Genomic DNA, 20,351 nt, shown 5'->3' on the forward strand with positions numbered 1-20,351 from the left:
TCACTCACCTTGGCCTCCCAAAGTGCTGGGATTACAGGCTGAGCCACTGAGCCCGGCCTGTTCTTATGTCCTCTTTGCTCTTATAGGCCTCCATTACTGCCTTCTTTTGCAGTAAATATATCAGCGTGTTATTTTAATACTCTTTTGTTTTTTATACTTTTTAGGTATTTCCTTAATGGTTGCATTGAGGGTTATTAGCAACATCTTAATTTAAAGCAATATAATTAAGATTAATGCCTATTTAACATTAATAGTGTATAAAAAAATTTTACGGCCGGGCTCAGTGGCTCAGCCTGTAATCCCAGCACTTTTGGGAGGCTGAGGCGAGTGGATTGCCTGATCCCACGGGTTTGAGATCGCCCGAGCAACCTGATGAGACCTCGTCTCTACAATAAATTGAAAAAAAAAAAATTAGCCGTGCATGGTAGTGCACACCTGTGGTTCTGGCTACTTGGAAGGCTGAAGCAGAAGGATTGCTGGAGCCCAGCAGGTCAACGGTGGGGTGGCCATGAATGTGCCACTGCACCCCTGCCTGGCCAACAGAGTGAGACTTCAACTCAAAAAAAATAAATTTATGGTATTATTCTGTTCACTTTACCTTTTTTCGTGCTATTCTTGTCATACAAATTAAGTCTTTATATATTATAAGCCAGTCAACACATTTTATACTTTTTGTTTTTACAATTTTCTCTTAAATCAGATAAGAGAAAATACAGTTACAAACAAAATTAGATGTCTTGCATTTAATATTTACTTATGTACTTATCTTTATTGTTGCTTTTTATTTCTTCACATGGATTTGAGTTACTGGTTGTGTTCTTTCATTTCATTCAGACTGAAAGACTTCCTATAGTATTTCTTGTAAGGTAGGGTAGGGATGTAAACACTAATTTGTTTTTTCATGTTTTGTTTTGTTTTTTTAAACTTTACATTGATGAGATTGTACAGTATGTGTTTTTGGCCAGTGTTATGATGTGATATTTTATCCATGTTGTGTTTAGCCATAAAGTACTTTGTGTTTTATTGCTGTGCATTATCCCATAGTGTGATTGTACCATAGTTTATGTATCTATTTTGTTAATGGACTTTCAGTTTTTTCCAGGTTTAACTATGGAAATAATTCATTGTGAGCACACTTACGCCTGTCTCCTGTTGCACGTGATCACACATCTTGGTGTAGAATAGACTTAGCAGTGAAATTTCTGAGGTAAATGAGTGTGTGTAACTGCAACTTCTGTAGACATCATCAGATTCTTTTCCAGAGTGGTTGTATCGGGCAGTACAGCGAGTTTACCTTGCCCCACAACCTTGTCAATGCCTGCTTTGTCAGATTTTAAAATATTAGCCAAAATTGTAGGTGTGTAATGATATCATACTGTGGCTTTAATCTGACTTTCTCTCATTACTTATGAGGTCGAAGGTCTCTTCATGTGTTTATTGACTGTTAGGATTTTTGTCTTTTGGGAAATACCTGTTTAAGATTCTTCTCCACTTTTTTATTAGGTTGTGTGTCTTTCTCATACTGGTTTTGGCTAAGTTATCTGGTACTGAGTAACCCCTCCAAAACCTAGCAGCTCCTTTTGTTCACAAATCTGCAACTTGCACAGGGATCAGTTGGGGCCGGCTTTTTCTGTTCCACGTGCATCAGCTAAAGCATCTCAGCTGGAGGCTGGAGGGTTCACTGTCAAGGAAGCTTGCTCACGTGGCTGATGCATCGGTGCTGGCTGTCGGTGCAGGGCACATCCAGGACGGTGGGTCCTTGGTCCTCACTTTCTGTCCACACAGGCCTCCCTGTGGGTTGCTTGGGCTTCTTCATAACCTAGTGGCTTGGTTCCAAGATCCAGCGTTCCAAGAAAACAAGGCAGAATGGATGGCATTTTATGATCTAATCCTGAAAACCACAAAGCGTCACTTTCACCATACTCTGTGGGTCAAGGTAGTTACCAAGGCCTGCCTTGATTCAAGGGGAGGAGATACGTTGAATGTCTTTTCATGTCCTTATTTGCCACTAGTGCGTTTTCTTTGCTGAAAGCACTGTTCATCTTTTTTGCACTTTTTTTTTTTTTTTTTTTAGTTGGAGTCTCACTCGGTCGCCCAGACTGGAGTGCAGTGGCCGCTCCCGGCCACCGCAGCCTCGACCTGCTGGGCTCCGGCGATCCTTCCGCCTCAGCCTTCCGAGTAGCTGGAATTACAGGCGTGTGCTACCACGTCCGGCTGATTTTTTTATTTTACTGTAGAGGTGAGCTCTCGCCTGCCCAGGCAGGTCACGAACCCGCAGGCTCAGGCAATCCACTCACCTCAGCCTCCTAAAGGCATGGGATTACAGGCGGAGCAGCGAGCCCGGCTTTTTGCACATTTTTAAATTGGGTTTTTTGTTTATTTTTTATTGAGTTTTGTGAGTTCTTTATGTTATCTATAAGTCCTTTATCAGATGAAGGACTTAAAAATTTTTTTCCCCAGTCTGTTGCTTGTCTTTATGTTTTCTTAACATTGCCTTTGGAAGAACATTCTTAATTTTGATGAAGATCAACTTACAATTTTTCTTTGCATTTGAGGGGGGAAACCAAAAAACCTGGAATTTATTTATTAAAAAATTATGTATTCTTACATTTTTAAACTCCAGTCACCTTCACAGTACCCTCAGAACTCCTACTGAAATGCTTTTTCCACTGCTCTAAACATTTTTTGAACTCATCAATTCTGATGCCTTTTAGTGCTTTTGCCGTCTTCAGTTTCATGTCTTCCACATCAGCAAAATGTTTCCCTTTGAGGACTTTTTTCATCTGGGGAAACAAAAAAAATTATTCAGGGTGAGATCAAGTGAATGGGGAGGGTGGGGCACTGGGGTTATACCATTGTTGGCCAAAAACTGCTGAATACTCAGTGTGGTGTGGGCAGGTGTGTTTGTTAAGTCATCCATTATGAAACGGGCAAACGCGTAGAAAGAATCTCCACTGAAGGTGAATACAGCCTCTCACCACAATGCTCGCTGGAACACTGATGCCGTTGGGGTCTCAAGACACTGACCTCGTGGGAGAAGTCTGCACGACAAGGGGGGCGTCCACCCTCCAAAAAATAATTCTGATTTTTTGGGGTCTCCCCTCATACTGTGCTTTTGACACCATATGTAAGAAATCTTTAAAAAAAGAAAAGAAAGAAATCTTTGCCCAACTCAGAGTCACAGAAAATTTTTCTTTAATTAGTGCTTAGAGTAGCTTTAGGTTCACAATAAAATTGAGCATAAAGTAAAATGTTCCCATATTTCCTCTACCCTTCCCCTCATGTAAACAATACAACCTCCAATGCTATCAGCCACTTTTAAAGTGGTACGTTTATTACAATCAGTGAACCAATATTGACATATCGTTGTCACCCAGATTCTAGATTATTTACATTAGATTGTTTACCTTAGGGTTCACTCTTGGTGCTGTATGTTTTATGTGTTTTGACAGATATGTAATGATACTGTCCACCATTATACAGAATAGTTTCACTGCCTCCCAAATCCTCTGTGCTCTGCCTAGTTCTGTGTTTTATATTTAGATATATGATCCATTTTGAGTTACTTTTTGTCTGTTATTTCACCAGTACCATGTTGTCTTGATTACTATATCTTTATAGAAAGTTTTGAAGTTGAGTGGTCTCAGTTCTTATTTTTCTCCTTCAGTATTGGGTTGATCATTCTGAGACTTTTGCCTCTGTATAAACCTTTAAAATCAGTCTGTTGATGTCCACAAAATGACTTGCTGGGCCTTTGTGTTGAATCTATAGGTCAAGTTGGGAAGAATTGACATTTTGACAATATCATCTTCCTATTTATGAACATAGGATAGCATTTCATTTATTTGATGTCCTCTTTGCTAGCTTTGATTAGAGTTTTGTAGTTTTCCTTCTATAAATCTTGTACATATTTAATTTATTTATACCCAAGTATTTCATTTTTGGAGGTGCTAATGTAAATGTTAATGTATTTTTAATTTCAAATTCAACCTGTTTGTTCCTGATATATAGGAAAGTGATTGACTTTTGCATATTAACCTACAACCTTACTATAATCACTTATTATTTTGGAGAGTTTTTTTTTTTTTTTTTGGTCAATTCATTCAGATATTTTACATAGGTGATCATGTTATCTTCAAAGACAGTTTTATTTTTTTCTTTCCAATCTGTATACCCTTTTAGTTCCTTTTCTTGTCTTATTGCATTGCCTAGAACGTTCAGTATGATGTTGAAAAGCAGTGGTGAGAGGGAGCTTCCTTACTTTGTTCCTGATCTTGGTGAGAAATTTGAACCCAGAATCTCTTCTCATTTATCGGTGTTATTTTCAGTTCCTTATCCCAGTGTTTTGGTGTCAGGGTGTTTCTGGCCTTGTAAAATGTGTTTGGAATTACTCCCTCCTTTTCAGTGTTTTTAGGAGAATTTGATGAGGGTTTGTATCAGTTCTTCTTTAAATGTTTGGCAGAATTCAGCTTTGGAGTCATCTGGTCCTGGACTTTTCCTTGATGGGAACCTTTTAGTTAATGAATCAGTCTCCCTGCTTATTATCAATCTATTCACATTCTCAGTTTCTTCTTCAGTCAGTCTTTGTTAGGTATATGTTTCTAGAAACTTGTCCATATCTTCATAGATATCCAATTTATTGGCATATAATCACTCAGAGTAGTTTCTTATGATTCCTTTGAATTTCTGTATTATTGGTTGTAAGTATTCTTTTACACTTCTGATTTTTGAGTCTTCTGTCTTTTTTTTTTCTTTGTATAGCTAAGGGTTTGTCAATTTGGTTTATCTTTTAAAAATTCTTAGTATTATTGATCTTTTCTATTATTTTTCTAATCTCCATTTTATTTTTTCCGACTGATGTTTTTCATTTATTTTTTTCTGCTAACTTTGGGCTCAGATTATTTGTCTTATTCTAGTTCCTTGAGGTGTAATATTAGGTTGTTTATTTGAGCTCTTCCTTCCTCTTTGATGTAGGTGTTTATTGTTATAAATGTCTCTCTTTTCCTATATTCCATAAGTTTTGTTACGTTGTGTTTCTATTTCGTTGTCTCAAGATATTTTTAAATTTTCTCTTGAATTTCTTTGACCCAGTAGTTGCTCCGGAACAGACTGTTTACTTTTTACATATTTGTTATTTTTCATGATTCTTCCTGTTATTGATTTCTAGTTTCATTCCATTGTGGACAGAAAAGATACTTGATAAGATTTGTTTCCTTAAATTTGTTAAGACTTGTTTTGTGGCTTAACTCATGATCTGAGATGGAAGATGTTTTGTGTATACCTGAGAAGATTGTGTAGTCTGTTGCTGTTGGGTGGAATGTTCTGTATATGTCCATTAGGTTCATTTGTTCTAAAGCATAGTTCAAGTCCAGTTTTTTAAACTGATTTTCTATCTGAACTGTCTGGTTTAAAATGGAATATTGAAGTTTCCTATTATTATGTTGCAGGCTATGTCTCCCTTCAGATCTTTTAATGTTTGTTCTATGTGTTATTTAGGTGTTCTGATGTTGGGTGCCTATACATTTAAAATTGTTATATTCTCTTGATGGATTGACACCTTTTTCACTATATAATGACCTTTGTTTCTTTTTGCAGTTTCTGCCCTAAAGTCTGTTTTTGTCTGAAATAAGTATAGCTACTCCAGCTTTCTTTTTGTTTCTTTTTGTTTTTATTTGCACAGAATATCTTCTTCCATCCCTTCACTTTCAGTCTATGAGCGTCCTTTAAGGTAAAGTGAGTCTCTTTCTTGTAGGCAGCAAATAGGTGTTGTTTTTAATCCATTCAGCTACTCCATGCCTTTTGGTTAGATAATTTAATCAATTTGCATTTAAAGAAATTATTGATAAGTAAGGCCACTTTGTTCATTGTCTCCTGGTTGTTTCATACATCCTTTGTGTCTTTTTCCTCTCTTGCTTTCTTTGTGGTTTGATGACTTTCTGTAGTGATCTTTGGATCTTGTCTTTTTATCTTTTGTGTATCTATTATAAGCTTTTCCTTTGTGGTTACCCTGAGGCTTACATAAAGCATATTATACTTACAATAGGCCATTTTAAGTTGATAACAACTTAATTTAGATCTCATACACAGACTCTATACATTCATTATCACTCTCCACCCATGTTTTGTTTCTGATGTCATACTTTATGTCTTTTTATAATTTGTGTCTCTTAGAAAAATAATCATAGCTTTAGTTGTTTTCAATTGGTTTACCTTTTAACCTTTTTATTGCAAGTATAATTAATTTACCCACCCCCTATTATAGTATTAGAGTATTTTGGATTTGACAGCATGCAGTTATATGTCACTTACAGTGAAGACGCATCCTGAGAAATGCATGAGTAGGCAGTTTTGTCATGGTATAAACATCACTGCGTATACTTACACAAGCCTAGATGGTAGAACCTACTGCACACCCAGGCCATGTGGTATGGCCTGTTGATCCTAGGCTGTAAACCTTACAGCGTGTTACTGTATGGAATACTGTACATAATTACTGTGCAGCATGTTTTTACATCTAAACATATCTAAATATAGAAAAGGTACAGTAGTAATGCAGCATGAAAGATAAAAAATGGCATGCCTGTACAGGATACTTACCGTTATTGGAACTTACAGGACTGAAAGTTGTTCTAGGTGAGTGGTGCGTGGATGTGAAGCTTAGGACATCACATACACACCTTGTATGACTGGCAGCACGGTCGGTTTTCTGATACCAGTATCACCACAAATATGAGTAATTTTTGTGCTACAATGTTATGATAGGTACAGCGTCATTCTGCAATAGGAATTTTCAGCTGCATCATGATTTTTTGCAACCACTGTTGACCAAAATGTTGTTATGTAGCCCATGACTATACATACTTTGACAGTGATTTTTATACTTTCATGCATTTTCATGTTACTGACAGTGCCCCATTCTTTCAGCTTTAAGAATTCCCTTTAGCATTTTTTTGTAAGGCAAATCTAGTAGTGGTAAACTCTCTCACTTTTTGCTTGTCTGGGAAAATATCACCCCTTTGTTTAAAAAAGACAGGGTTGCTAAGTATATTGTATTGTTGACTGGCAGGTTTTTTTTTTTTTCTTTCAGGATTTTGAGTATATCATCTCTTTCCCTTCTGACCTGAAAAGTTTTGCTGAGAAACCCGCTGACTTACGGAAAGGTTTCCTTATATGTGATGATTTGCCTTTACTTTGATTATTCCAATACTCTTTTTTGACACTTTGATTGTGGTGTGTCTTGGTGTGACACACCACATCTTTGGATTCATGTTATTTGGTGTTCTTTGGCTTCCTGCTTCTGGAGTTCTCTCTTCTTCCCCAGGCTTGGGAATTTTCTACCATTGTTTCTTTGACTATATTCTCTATCTTTTTCTCCCTCTTCTCCTGGCATGCTAATAATGTGCAAATTGTTTTGCTTGATAGTGTGCCATAAATTGCTTAAGCTATCTTCAGTCTCTCTCGTTTTTTTTCTTTTTTCTCCTCAGATTGGATGATTTCCAGTGACCTGTTTTGAATGTGTTGATTTTTTCTTCTCCTTTTTCTTGTCTGCCACTGAACCCCTCTATTGATTTTTTTTCAGTTCTGTCATGGCATTCTTCAGCTCTATGATTTATGTTTGTTACTTTTTATACCTTCTCTCTCTTTATTGAAGTTCCAAGTCTGTGACATGGGTGAGCATCTTTTTTACCCTTACTTTGAATTACCTGTTGGGTAAATTATATATCTCCACTTCACTTGGATCAGCTTCTAGGGATTTATTGTGTTCCTTTCTTTGGAATATATCTCCCTGTTTGTCTTCTTCTTCTTTTTTTCACTCCCTATTTTGGCTTCTGTGCATTAGATAAGACAATCACCTCTCTCTCTCTCACCAGATTTATCTCTTGTAAGAGGAGAATCTCATCCATCTGTCCATCCAAAGACTTGAAGTGGCCCCTCAGATCTTTTTGTTTGTTCAGCTTGTTATCTCTGTTTCTGATTGCCCCTGGAGCTTAGGATGTATCATGTCCTGTCTGCCCCAAGATCAGAATGTTAGGAGCCAGGTTCTCTAGATGTAGCTGGGAAAGTTGGGATGTTGGCTGTGTGTTTCAGTTCCTTCTGTCTTCATGGTGAAGCTGAATGTGCATGTTTATCTACCGCCCACTCTTTCTGCACTAAGCTGGCTAGAGTCTCTGTGGCGAATGCCTGTATTCGTGTCCAGGCTGCACCCTCTGTTCCCGAGGAGACAGCTAGTGACGAGGGACCTGTTGTAGGCCCACCTCTTTGTTTTCTTTGGTGTAGGGCCACTCATGAGTGCAGAGCCCCACTGACTCTTAGAGCTGGGTTGTTAGGGAGACAGTCCCTCGTGGGAGCTATAGAAGCTGTGGCAGTTGGTGCATGACCATCTTTCCCCGTTAAGAATGGGCAGGGAGCCGGCCTCTGTGGCTCAGCCTGTAATCCTGTGCCTTTGGGAGGCTGAGGTGAGTGGATTGCCTGAGCCCGTGGGTTCGAGACCCGCCTGGGCAGCAAGACCTCATCTCTACAATAAATCAAAAAACCAGCCGGGCGTGGTAGCGCAGGCGGTAATTCTGGCTACTGGGAAGGCTGAGGCGGAAGGATCACCGGAGCCCAGCAGGTCGAGGCTGCGGTGGCTGGGAGCGGCCACTGCACTCCAGTCTGGGCGACAGAGTGAGACAACAACTCAAAAAAAAAAAAGAATGGGCAGGCCTGGATTTATCCCAGGGGTGGGCCAGAGGGAGGCCTATGAAGTGCCAGGCTCTGACTGCAGTTGTGGGAGAGCTGTTGTTTATTGGCATCATCAGCTTTCCGTTGCAGGTTCATTAGAAGCCAGGCTGCCAAGCAGGTGCCAAAAGTGCCAGAGCCCCTTCCTGAGGAACGTGGGAGCTACATTCTCATCCTTTTTTGGCACTGCTCCTCCAAGGGGGTGTAGACCTTGGAAGACACTCATTCAAGACCAACTGTTTGTGCTGTGATCTTGGGAGACTCGTGCATGCCCAGTCCCTTTTGCCCCCAGCCAAGAGGTTTAGGAGAGAGTTTTTGGGATCACTGTAAAAGTTGGGGCACTTGATATGTGGCATAAACCCCTTCTAGGGAGAAATGGGGAGCTGTATGTTTAAAGTCCTTTCTCTGCATTGCTCCTGGGTGACGAAGTCCCCGAAAGTGCCCACATGCCCATATAAAACTGCCACTTTTGTTTGTGGTTTAGATAGTTTCACGTATACTTTGCCCCCTCTGTTTTCGGAGATAGATTTAGGACACAGCCCCTTGAGTGGAAATTTTAAGAGGTTAGGCACTTGATGTATGTTCACACTTCTTCCACAAGGGATCAATAGACTTGGAGCTATCTCTGGGCAAGCCAGGGAGAAGGCTTGAAACATGCCAGGCTGCCCCTCAGGCTGTCAACCAGGCTAACATTTGTCTGCCTCTTTAACTTCCTGATACAAGTTAGTCAGAAGTCAGGCAGCCAGGTGGTCACCGGAAGAGTGTGTCATAGACTCCTCAGGAGAAACAGGAAGCTGTGCTGCTCTTTGGAGATGAAGACCCTGGACGTGCTTGCGTGCCTAGGAAACTGCCACATTTTCCCCATAGTCTAGAGACTCTCATGGATTTAATTCCCTTTGTTCCCAGAGTTGGTGAATTAAGAGGCCAGCCAAGGAGAACCTCAGAGCTAGAGTGTTACATATGAGTACAAATCCTCATCTTCACAGGAAGAAGCTTTGCCTTGGGAATTCCTTTTGCACATTGAATGATGGACGCAGTGCCCCAGGTGGGGTCGTGCCTGAGCCTGCCTTACCTTTTGCTACTTAGCTGATGCAGATGTTTTCTCAATTTCTCAGTAGAGGTCTCTCAACTGGTCTCAGAGGAAACTGACTCATGAATGGATGTTTATTTTGTGTAGTTGTGAGTAGAAGGAGACTTAGGAGCTTCCTGTTTCATCATGTGGCCGACATCACAGCCTCTTTTATCTCCTGCTTTCCTTTGAATGCTGTTGGCATGATAGATCTTTCTTCACCTCTTTACTGTAAATCCGTGTCTTTATATTTGATGTGGGTTTTGTGTAAACAGCTTGTAGTTTGGTCTTGTTTTTTATCTACTCTGACAATCTCTGTCTTTTATTTGGTATATTTAGAACATTGATGTTTAAGGTGTTTATTGATGTAGTTGGATTAATATCTATTGTCTTAGTTTTCTGTTGCTATAACTGAATACCTAGGACTAGGTAATTTATTTAAAAAAGGAATTTCTTTTTCTTTTTTTGAATTGGAGTCTCACTCCGTCGCCCAGGCTGGAGTGCATTGGCAAGCTCATGGCCACCCTGGTGTCAAGCTGCTGGGCTCCGGCAATCCTTCCGCCTCAGCCTTCCAAGTAGCCGAAACTACAGGCGCATACTACCACACCCGGCTAGTTTTGATTTACTGTTGAGACGAGGCCTCGCCAAGTTGCCCAGGCTGGTCTCAAACCCACGGGCTCAGGCATTCCACTCACCTTGACCTCCTAAAGTGCTGGGATGACAGGCTGAGCCACCGAGCACGGTCTAGGAATTTATTTCTTACAGTTCTGGTGAATGGAAAGTCCGAGACAGAGGGGGCACGTGTGGCGAAGGCCCTCTTACTGGTGAGGACTCTGCAGAGTCATGAGGTGGCACAGGCCATGACATGGTGAAGGGGCTGAGTGTGCTAGCTTGGGAATTTCTCCTCTTGTAGAGCCACTAATGCCCGCTTTCACAATCTGCCCTAATTCTCATTACCTCCCAGAGGTCCCACCTTTCATGTACTATAGTCAGGCTTCCTGCCCTTTTACTACTGTTACTTACGGATTTCTGCTCAGATAAGTTGTGTTTCTCTGTATTTACCTGATGGTCTTTAATTTGGGCGCAGTGATTTGTCCTATGGCCTTACTTCTACATGGGTCTAAGAAGAGTTGTTGATTTTTTTTTCAGTTTGTTTAGCTTTTTACTTGTTGGGATGAAGGAGTGGCTTCTAAACTCCTTACACATTAGACTGGAAACCAGCACTCATAATTGTTTTCTCCCATCTTTAAGCTTTATAGTTAAGCATTTTGTACATGTACATACATGCAATGTAAGGTCAAGATTAATTTTTTTTCTTGTGTAAAGATATTCAGTTACTCCAGCATCATTTGTTGAATAGATTATTTTTTAAATTGAATTTCCTGTGTATTTTTATCAAAAATCACTTGACTTTATATATGTGGGACTACTTTTGGGTTGTGTTCTGTTCCAGTAACATGCTGAATTGATTACTGTAGCTTTGTAACAAATCTGGAAATCACATCATGTGAGACCTCCAAGGGTGTGTTTCGGTTTAGCTCTTTTATTCCCTTTGCTTCTCTGTATAAATTTTGGAATCCCCTTGTTGATTTCTAAAAAAGCAAAGAAAAAAACCACTCTTCTGGGATTCTGTTTGGAATTTGAACTATATAACAGTTTGGGAAGAATTGACATCTTGAAGATACTGAGCTTTTCAGTTAATTCCATGAACATGGGAGATCTCAATTTGACTGTTTTCTTGATTTCTTTTATTGGTATTTTGCAGCTTTTTTGCATATAGATCTTGCATATATTTCAGAGGACTTATAAACAAATATTCTTTATTTGGGGGAGTTACTATAAGTTGTATCATTTTCAATTGTAATTTCTAATTGTTCATTTTTAACGTCGGAATAAGTTTTGTATTGACTAGCATCCTGCAACTTTGCTATACTCATTCATTAGTTCTAGTAGGTTTTTAGATTATTTGGAATTTTCTACATAATCATATTGTCTATAAATTTGAACAGTTTTATTTTTTCCCTAGTCAGTCTTTATGGTGTTTGTTTCTTTTCTTGCCTTATTTCTCTGGCTAGAATCTCTAATGTGATTTTGAATAAGCATGATGAGAGAAGCTGGGCTGGATGGCTCAACCTGTAATCCCAACACTTTGGGAGCCTGAGGCAAGTGGATTGCCTGAGCCTGTGGATTTGAGACCAGCCTGGGCAACTTGGCAAGACCTTGTCTCTACAATAAACCAAAAATTAGCTGGGAGTGGTAGCACATACCTGTAGTTCCAGCTACTTGGACGGTGGAGGCAGAAGGATCGCTGGAGCCCAGCAGGTCAATGCTGGGGTGACCATGAGTGTGCCACTGCACTCTGGTCTGGGCAACAGAGTGAGATTCCAACTCAAAAAAAAAAAAGAGTGATGAGAGAAAATAACTTGCCTTTTTCTGATCTTGGAGGTAGAGAAGAGGGAATCATTCAGTCTTTTATCATTATGTTAGCTGTAGGATTCTCTTTTTTTTGAGAAAACAAGATTTATTGAGAGGACAGAAAAGCTCCCACAGTGGGAGGGGACCCAAAGGGGTTGCCCGAGCTATAGGATTTTCTAAAATGCCCTTTATCAAGTTGAAGAAGTCCCCTTCTCATCGTAGTTTTTTGAGAATTTTCTCAAAAATGGTTATTGAGTTTTGTTTTTTAATGAAAAACTTCAAGGAAGCATATATTTTTGAAAAATTTGTGCTTGCATAATTTTGTCCTGTGTAATCACCAGCAATCTCTTATGTCCCCTGAGGAATCATCTGAGTCGTTGGCTGGTTTATGATGTCCCCTCAGAGGGGACATCTGAGTGCAAAGGGTTAGGAAACTTGCCTATAATCCAGCAGCCAGAATGACAGATCTAGGATTCAGATCAAGTCTTGTTGACTACAGAGCCTTTATTTTGATCACTCTGCTTTATTGACTAGTATGAAGGGCAAGTCAAAATTAGTAAGACACATGAAGATAAGCCCTTTCCACATACCACAGTTGAGAGCAAACACTTCGTTTTCCTCATTGGAGCATAATAACTTCTATTCTCTATCATTGGATCCTTTCCTATAAACAGCATATAGTACAGGACCTCTTGTCATAGGGTCTCTGGAGATCTGTTTACTTATTCCAAATTTAGAGCACTAAGTCAGGGCACCTACAAGGAGAGACAGATAATGTGGTGGCAACTGGTTGCTACAAAATCCTGGGCAGTGCATCATAGATTTTTAGATTTTTAGAACAGAGGAGCTTCTGAGGCCTTCCACTGACTAGATATGTGAAGTCATGATCCTGGTACCATCCATTCTTGGCAGACCCTTCAAATAAAAGCCTTGACTATATGCCTTTCTCTTTAAAATTCTGGCATTTCTTCCTCTTCATAGATTTGAGATATGCTTTTGAAAGTAAAAGCTGATGGGGCTTGCTTGTTTCCTCAGGTCTGACGGTCACTGCTGTGAAAGACTCAGGAGAATGGAATTTGGAGGCTGGGGCCTTAGTACTTGCAGATGCGGGCCTTTGCTGTATTGACGAGTTCAACAGCCTCAAAGAGCATGACAGAACCAGCATCCACGAAGCAATGGAGCAACAGTCCATAAGTGTTGCTAAGGCTGGGTAAGGGTTTCTTTTCTTTGGACTCTCTGGAAAGAGTGACATTGTGGGAAAACATGAACCTTGTTGAACTGCAGGGACTGTTTGATTCTCTCAGGGACTGTCAGTTGTTACTCTTTAAGACACACATTTAAGTGTTTCCTTATTAGACCAAGAGGTAGCTGAGGAAATAAAAATGAGTTATTGGGAAAAAAGAAGGAAAAAAGAAAGGTCCAAATGTAGTTTAGCTTAACTAATGGGGATTTGCGAAGAACTTTCAATGCAGGATTCAACTCATTCTCTCTTTCATTCAATAAATGTTATATTTGTACTCTGGACATATCACTGTGTTAGGAAACTTGAAAAATGTAAAAAGAAGAAAAAAGTCATAGTTTGTGGCATTCTCATTATACATCCTATGGGATCCTGATGACCGCATATGAAAACTAAGTAATAAATGGTAACATCATTGCCTGAGACTGTGGGTTCGAGACCGCCTGGGCAACTTGGCGAGACCTCATCTCTACAATAAATTAAAAAAAATTAGTTGGGCATGGTAACGCGTGCCTGTAGTTCCAGCTACTTGGAAGGCTGAGGCAGAAGGATCGCCGGAGCCCAGCAGGTTGGGAGGTCGAGCCTGGGGCGGCCATGAGCATGCCGATGCACTTCTGCCTGGGCAACAGAGTGAGTCTGACTCAAAACAAAAAGACCTTAAAAATGCATTTCTAGGCCGGGCTTGGTGGCTCAGCCTGTAATCCCACGCTTTGGGAGGCTGACGTGAGTGGATTGCCTGAGCCCGCGGGTTCGAGACCCACCCAGGCAACTTGGCGAGACCTCATCTCTACAATAAATCAAAAAACTAGCCAGGTGTGGTAGCGCGTGCCTGTAGTTCCAGCTACTTGGAAGGCTGAGGCAGAAGGATCGCTGGAGCCCAGCAGGTCGAGGTTGCAGTGACTGGGAGCGGCCACTGTACTCCAGTCTGAGCGACAGAGTGAGACTCCAACTCAAATAAATAAATAAATATAAATAAATGGTAACATCTGTTGGCATGAGACACAGTCCCTGTCATGACTCAAGGAGGCTCAGGATTGAGACATGAGAGTCCTCGACTGCAAACAGCCCATGGGGAGGAAAGTGAAGTCAATTCAGACAGAAATTCATTCAACGGGCTCTGAGGTGGTTATGGGGAACTTACCTAGCTACCAATGCTGGCCACCAAACAGGCTACCAGTCACTCAAGCAACAACAGGGCTGGAACTGTCCCAACCTTATCACTGCTATTAGGTGTGATGCCTACTAGCCAAGCAGATAAGGCTGCCAGCGGTGTCTTCAAGTAGTATCAAGCACTTGGGAGTCAGGACGACACTGATCTACATGCATTCTGTGAGAGCTATTTATACACACTAGCAAAAAAAAAAAGTCAAGGGGAGTGAGGGAGAGCAGGATATAGTCCACAGAAAAAGGGTACAAAAAAGAACTAGGCAGAGTCATTATCAGATCTATTCATTTGTTTGTTCAATATATATATATATTTCTTTTTCTTTTTTTGAGTCGGAGTCGCACTCTGTCGCCCAGGCTGGAGTGCAGTGGCATGCTCCCGGCAAGTGCAGCCTCTACCTACTGGGCACTGGTGATCCTTCCACTTCAGCCTTCCAAGTAACCGGAACTACAGGCACACACTACCATTCCCATCTAATTTTTTGATTTATTGTAGAGATGAAGTCTCACCACGTTGCCCAGGCTGGTCTCGAACTTACGGACTCAGGCAATCCTCTCGCCTCAGCCTCCCAAAGTGGTGGGATTATAGGCTTGAACCACTGCGCCCAGCCTAAATATATATATTTTAAGAACTGCTATATGCCAGGCACTGTACTAGACAACAAGAAGTACAAAAATGAGTTGAATATTGTCATTGAGGTGTTCATTTTTTTATTAGGAAAGATAGACAAAAATGCAGCAAAGTGATAAGTCCATAATAAAAGTATTATGAGAGAACATACTTAGGATAATTATTGCTTCTAAGCTCTTTAGCAGGGGAAACTAGAGATATAGTTTATTAAGTGTCTTCAAAGGCTGCTTTCTCATTATGTCTTCATTTAATGAACTTTTCATACTATCAATGAGTGATAAGGCCAAAGTCAGTGTTCTGTTGCTGGACAGTTTACATATGACATCAAGAGGTTGGGCAGTCTTGTTGGAGCTACAACTGCTTTGTGCCCTGAAGCAGTAGTTTTCACACTTCTGTGGTGAAGGGCTAGTGCTTTTAAGTCCTTCACAAAGCCGTATTTTTATGTAACACAATAAAAATGAGTTACTAAAAAAAAAAAGTGAAATGAAAAAGCAAAGACATACAAAATGCAAACCTAAATTCTTCTTCTAATTAGGATGTAAATAACTATAAGAACATGCTGCTTCCATTCTAACAAGAAAAATTCAGGTTAGCAAAGAAAATTTACAACTTTCCTTGAATTTATTGTAGAGCTGAGGTCACAAGGAAAACAAGGAAACTTAATTCCAAAGTGTGACACAACCCTCCAAGGGGGAGCTAAAGCACACAGACTGGTTCACCTTTGACAGTGTGTGGAGGAAGAGGTGCCTGCCACTGAAGCAAATACAAGGAAACAAATTTGTAGAATTCCCTAAAATCCAGGCATGGGCTAGCATGTCAATTTAGAATAACTGGGAGCTCCAAACACAAGGGGAGTCGTCATTCACTTACAGGCTCTTCTCTGGTCTCCACGAGATGCTCACAAGAAAAACTGGGCAGGGCAGAAGATCCAAGAGACCCTCTCCCCACCCATCTGTCATGTAAGCATAAACAGGTGATGGCTGCTGGGGAGTGGGTATGGAACACTGCCTGCTTCCACAGATAATCTCTTGAATGAAGCCAAAAGTTTACAACATAGGGGCCTAGGGCCTCTGAGGAAAGGTGGAAGCAAAAAACCCTTCTGCTCTGAAAGAGGATAGAATCCTCCTTGCCACTCCTTGGAGCCAGGTGAAAGGGCACTACTTCGAGGAGAATGGTAGAAGCAGAGCTATTTCCCCCGGAGAGAAGGGCTGAAAGCTGCCTTGCGTTGAGGATGCTGAACCAATGCAGAGCAGAGGTCTGCCATCATCGCCTGAGGGGCAGGAAACCCCTTCTTCCCAAGAACCATTGCAAATCCATGGCAGGGGTAAGCTGCCACAGGTGGGAGGAAGGCTCAAAGGGCATACACGTCTGCAGTGGGTCTGCAAGACCAGGCACGCAGACCCTGCCTCAGACCAGGAGACCAAGAACCGTTCTGGCCTCAACATGGGCCTCGCTCTGAGTAACCACCAACAGCAGTCTCCAGCTGGGCAAGGAGCAGGAGTGTGGGGAGAGACCCTTTCTGTGGTGCAAGTGTGCAGTGACTGCTGAAAGCTGAAGGTGGAACAGAAACTCTGAGAATAATCTTGCAGCACTGTGCTACAACCCCTACACTGAGCCCAAGGTGATGCCGGCTCAACACTAAAAGGATCTGAAGTATGTGGCGTGGTAGGGTAAGGACGACAAGAAAAGTACCCGTGTCCAGTTGACTATGATTGCCTTATAGACGCCAGTGCCTTGCTGATGCGCTTTTCTGGGTCTGAACTCCATCACCTCGATCCCTGCTGTTCTTCTTCATACAGTGCCTGTCATCAAATTAGAAATTGCAAGATACACAAAAGCAAAGAAAATGGGGGGAGGAAGGACGGGGAAAAGGAGAAGAAAAGATTTTATTTCCAAAAGAGAAACCATTGACAGAAGGAAACTTAGTGATGACATAGATGTTGCCATTGTAAGACAGGGACTAAAATAACCACAGTTAATATGTTAAAGTGTCTAGTGGAAAAGGTAAACGGCATGAATGAAGAGTTGGTGGGTTTAGGCTGAGATGGAAACTGGTATTTTAAAGTCAAAGACAAATGCCAGAAAATATAAAACAAAACACAGTGTTAGAAGTGAAAAATGCCTTCAACAGGCTTTTAAGCAAACTGGACCTTGCTTGGAAAAGAGTCAGTTAACTTATAGGTCAATGAAAATTACCCCAAATAAAACAGAAAGAGTAAAAAACTAAATGGAAACATTAGCCAAGTGGTATGAGATAATGCCAGATGGTCTAACACATATGTTATTAGAGTCACAGAGGGAGGGAGCGAGAGATAGCAGCAGACAGTGGGGCATGAGGAATATTTAAAGGGGCAGTGGTCAGCCAGGCTCGGTGGCTCAGCCTGTCATCCCTCGCTTGGGGAGGCTGAGTTGAGTGGATGGCCTGAGCCCGCGGGTTTGAGACCCATCTGGGCAACTTGGTGAGACCTCATCTCTACAATAAATCAAAAACTAGCTGGGCGAGGTAGCGCATACCTGCACTTCCAGCTACTTGGAAGGCTGAGGCGGAAGGATCGCCGGAGCCCAGCAGGTCGAGGCTGTGGTGGCCGGGAGCGCCCACTGCACTCCATCTGGGCAAGAGGGAGACTCCAACTCAAAAAAAATAAAGAGGCCATGGTAAAAAAATTTACAAAATTATTGATAGATTTCAAAATACAGATTCAGAGAGCTCAGAAAACTCAAGTCGGATAAATATCACACACACACAGTATCTGGGTACATCATAGTCAAGCTACTAAAATCCAAATATTGAGAAAAGTCTTTAGAAGTCAAAGTAGGGGAAATATTTTATAAAAAGAACAAAGAAGAATTGAAAATAAAAAAGTTGTCAATCTAGGAGATATCCTTCAAAATTGAGGGCAAAATATTTTTTAAACAAGCAACTCTACTGTTCAAAAAATTTTAAAGAAATTTCTTTAGACAGTAATAATATGATTACTAATGAAAATCTGGTTCTACACAAAGAAATGAAGAGCACTGAAAATGGCAGACTATAAGGGTAAGTAGAACTTTTTGAAATCACCTTAAAAAATAATTGACTGGCCAGGCTCGGTGGCTCAACCTGTAATCCCAGCACTTTGGGAGGCCGAGGTGAGTGGATTGCCTGAGCCCCGGGGTTCAAGACCCGCTCAGGCAACTTGGTGAGACCTCATCTCTACAATAAATCAAAAATTAACTGGGCATGGTAGTGCGCGCCTATAGTTCCAGCTACTGGGAAGACTAAGGTAGAAGGATCGCTGGAGCCCAGCAGGGCGGGGCTACAGTGGCCGGGAGAGTGCCACTGCACTGTAGTTGGGGCAACCAAATGAGACTCCAATTCAAAAAAAAAAGTGATTGACTACTCTGGAAATTGATTCTGTTATAAGAAAACTACCAAAAAAAAAAATAAAAAAGCCCTGGACCAGATGGCTTTCCAGTGGAATTCTACAAAATATGCAAGAAGGAGCTGATACCAGTCCTTCTGAACGTATTCCAGGCTTGACCAGGCACGGTGGCTCAAGCCTGTAATCCCAGCACTTTGGGAGGTTGAGGCGAGAGGATGCCTGAGTCCAGGGGTTTGAGACCAGCCTGGGCAACTTGGTGAGACCTCGTCTCTACAACAAATCAAAAAATTAGCCGGGTTTGGTGGTGTGTATCTGTAGTTTCAGATACTTGGAAGGCTGAGGCAGAAGGATTGCCTGAGCCCAGGAGGCTAAGGCTGCGGTGCCATGAGCTTGCCCCTGCACTCCAGCCTGGGCAGCAGAATGAGACTCTCACTCAAAAGAAAAAAAAGAAAGAAAGAAAAGAAAGTATTCCAGGCAATCAAGAAAGATGGAACTCTCCCCAGGTCTTTTTATGAAGCCAACATCAGAGTGATAGCCAAACTGGGTAAAGATCAAACAAAACAAGAGAACTGTAGGCCAATATCCTTGATGAGCATAGATGCTAAAATTCTCAACAAGATTCTAGGGAATCGGATCCAGCAACACATCTCAAAAATCATCCACCATGACCAAGTAGGCTTCATCCCCAGGGTGCAGGGCTGGTTAAAAATCTGCAAGACCATAAATGTAATGAAATACATCAGTGATGCAAAAAACAAGAACCACATGATTATATTATTAAATGCAGAAAAAACTTTTGATAAAATCCAGCATCCCTTCTTGATAAAAACCCTGAACACCCAGGCATAGAGGGAACATACCTCAAAACAATAAGAACCATCTACGATAAACCCATAGCCGAGATATTGCTAAATGAACAGTAATTGGAAGCATTTCCCGTGAAAACGGGAACAAGACAGGGCTGCCCGCTCTCACCCTCCTGTTCAACATAGTGCTGGAAGTCCTAGCTAGAGCAATCAGACAAGAGAAGGAAATCAGGGTATTCAAATAGAAAAAAAGGAAGCTAAGTAATCCTCTTTGCTGATGATACCTTGAAATTCCAAAAGACTCTGTCAAAAACCTCTTTGTACTGATAAAGGACTTTGGCAAAGTCTCAGGGTACAAAATAAACATGCAAAAGACAGTTGCATTCTTATACATCAACAACAAGCCGGCAGAGAACCAAATAAAAAGCACAATCCTTTCACGATAATCACACAAAAAATGAAATCTCCACATCTTCCTAACCAGAAAAGTGAAAGATACTTACAATGAAAACTACAACACACTGCTCAAAGAAATCAAAGAAGACACAAACAAATGGAAAAATATTCCAAGTTCATGGATTGGAAGAGTCAACATGGTTAAGCTGTCCATCCTAACCAAGACAATCTACAGATTCAGCACAATACCCATTAACTTGCCAACATCATTCTTTTCAGACCTGGAAACAATACAGAAATTCATATAGAAAAAAAAATGGTCACAGATAGCCAAAACAATCCTTGGCAAAAAAAACAAAGCAAGAGGTATCACACTTCCAGAATTTAAACTTTACTATAAGGCTACAATAATCAAGAAAGCCTGGTATTGGTACAAGAATAGGCATATAGCCGGGCTTGGTAGCTAGCCTGTAATCCCGCGCCTTTGGGAGGCTGAGGTGAGTGGATTGCCTGAGCCCGCGGGTTCGAGACCCACCTGGGCAGCGAGACC

At 41.2% G+C, this 20,351-nt stretch overlaps 1 protein-coding gene across 1 annotated transcript in view; it reads left to right on the forward strand.

Moving 5' to 3' along the window:
* The window catches only part of LOC103268221 (DNA helicase MCM9-like), a gene marked incomplete at its 5' end in the record, with an annotated part of 56,423 nt that overhangs the window by 4,488 nt on the left and 31,584 nt on the right, over positions 1-20,351 (forward strand). Inside the window, one exon of the mRNA XM_008065770.2 lies at positions 13,238-13,412. Coding sequence (XP_008063961.2) covers positions 13,238-13,412 — 175 coding nt within the window. The remainder of the gene's footprint in view (positions 1-13,237; positions 13,413-20,351) is intronic.

The sequence above is a fragment of the Carlito syrichta genome, unplaced genomic scaffold, assembly GCF_000164805.1.
Source record: "Carlito syrichta isolate Samal-C Ts95f unplaced genomic scaffold, Tarsius_syrichta-2.0.1 Scaffold104737, whole genome shotgun sequence".
Lineage (NCBI taxonomy): Eukaryota > Metazoa > Chordata > Mammalia > Primates > Tarsiidae > Carlito > Carlito syrichta.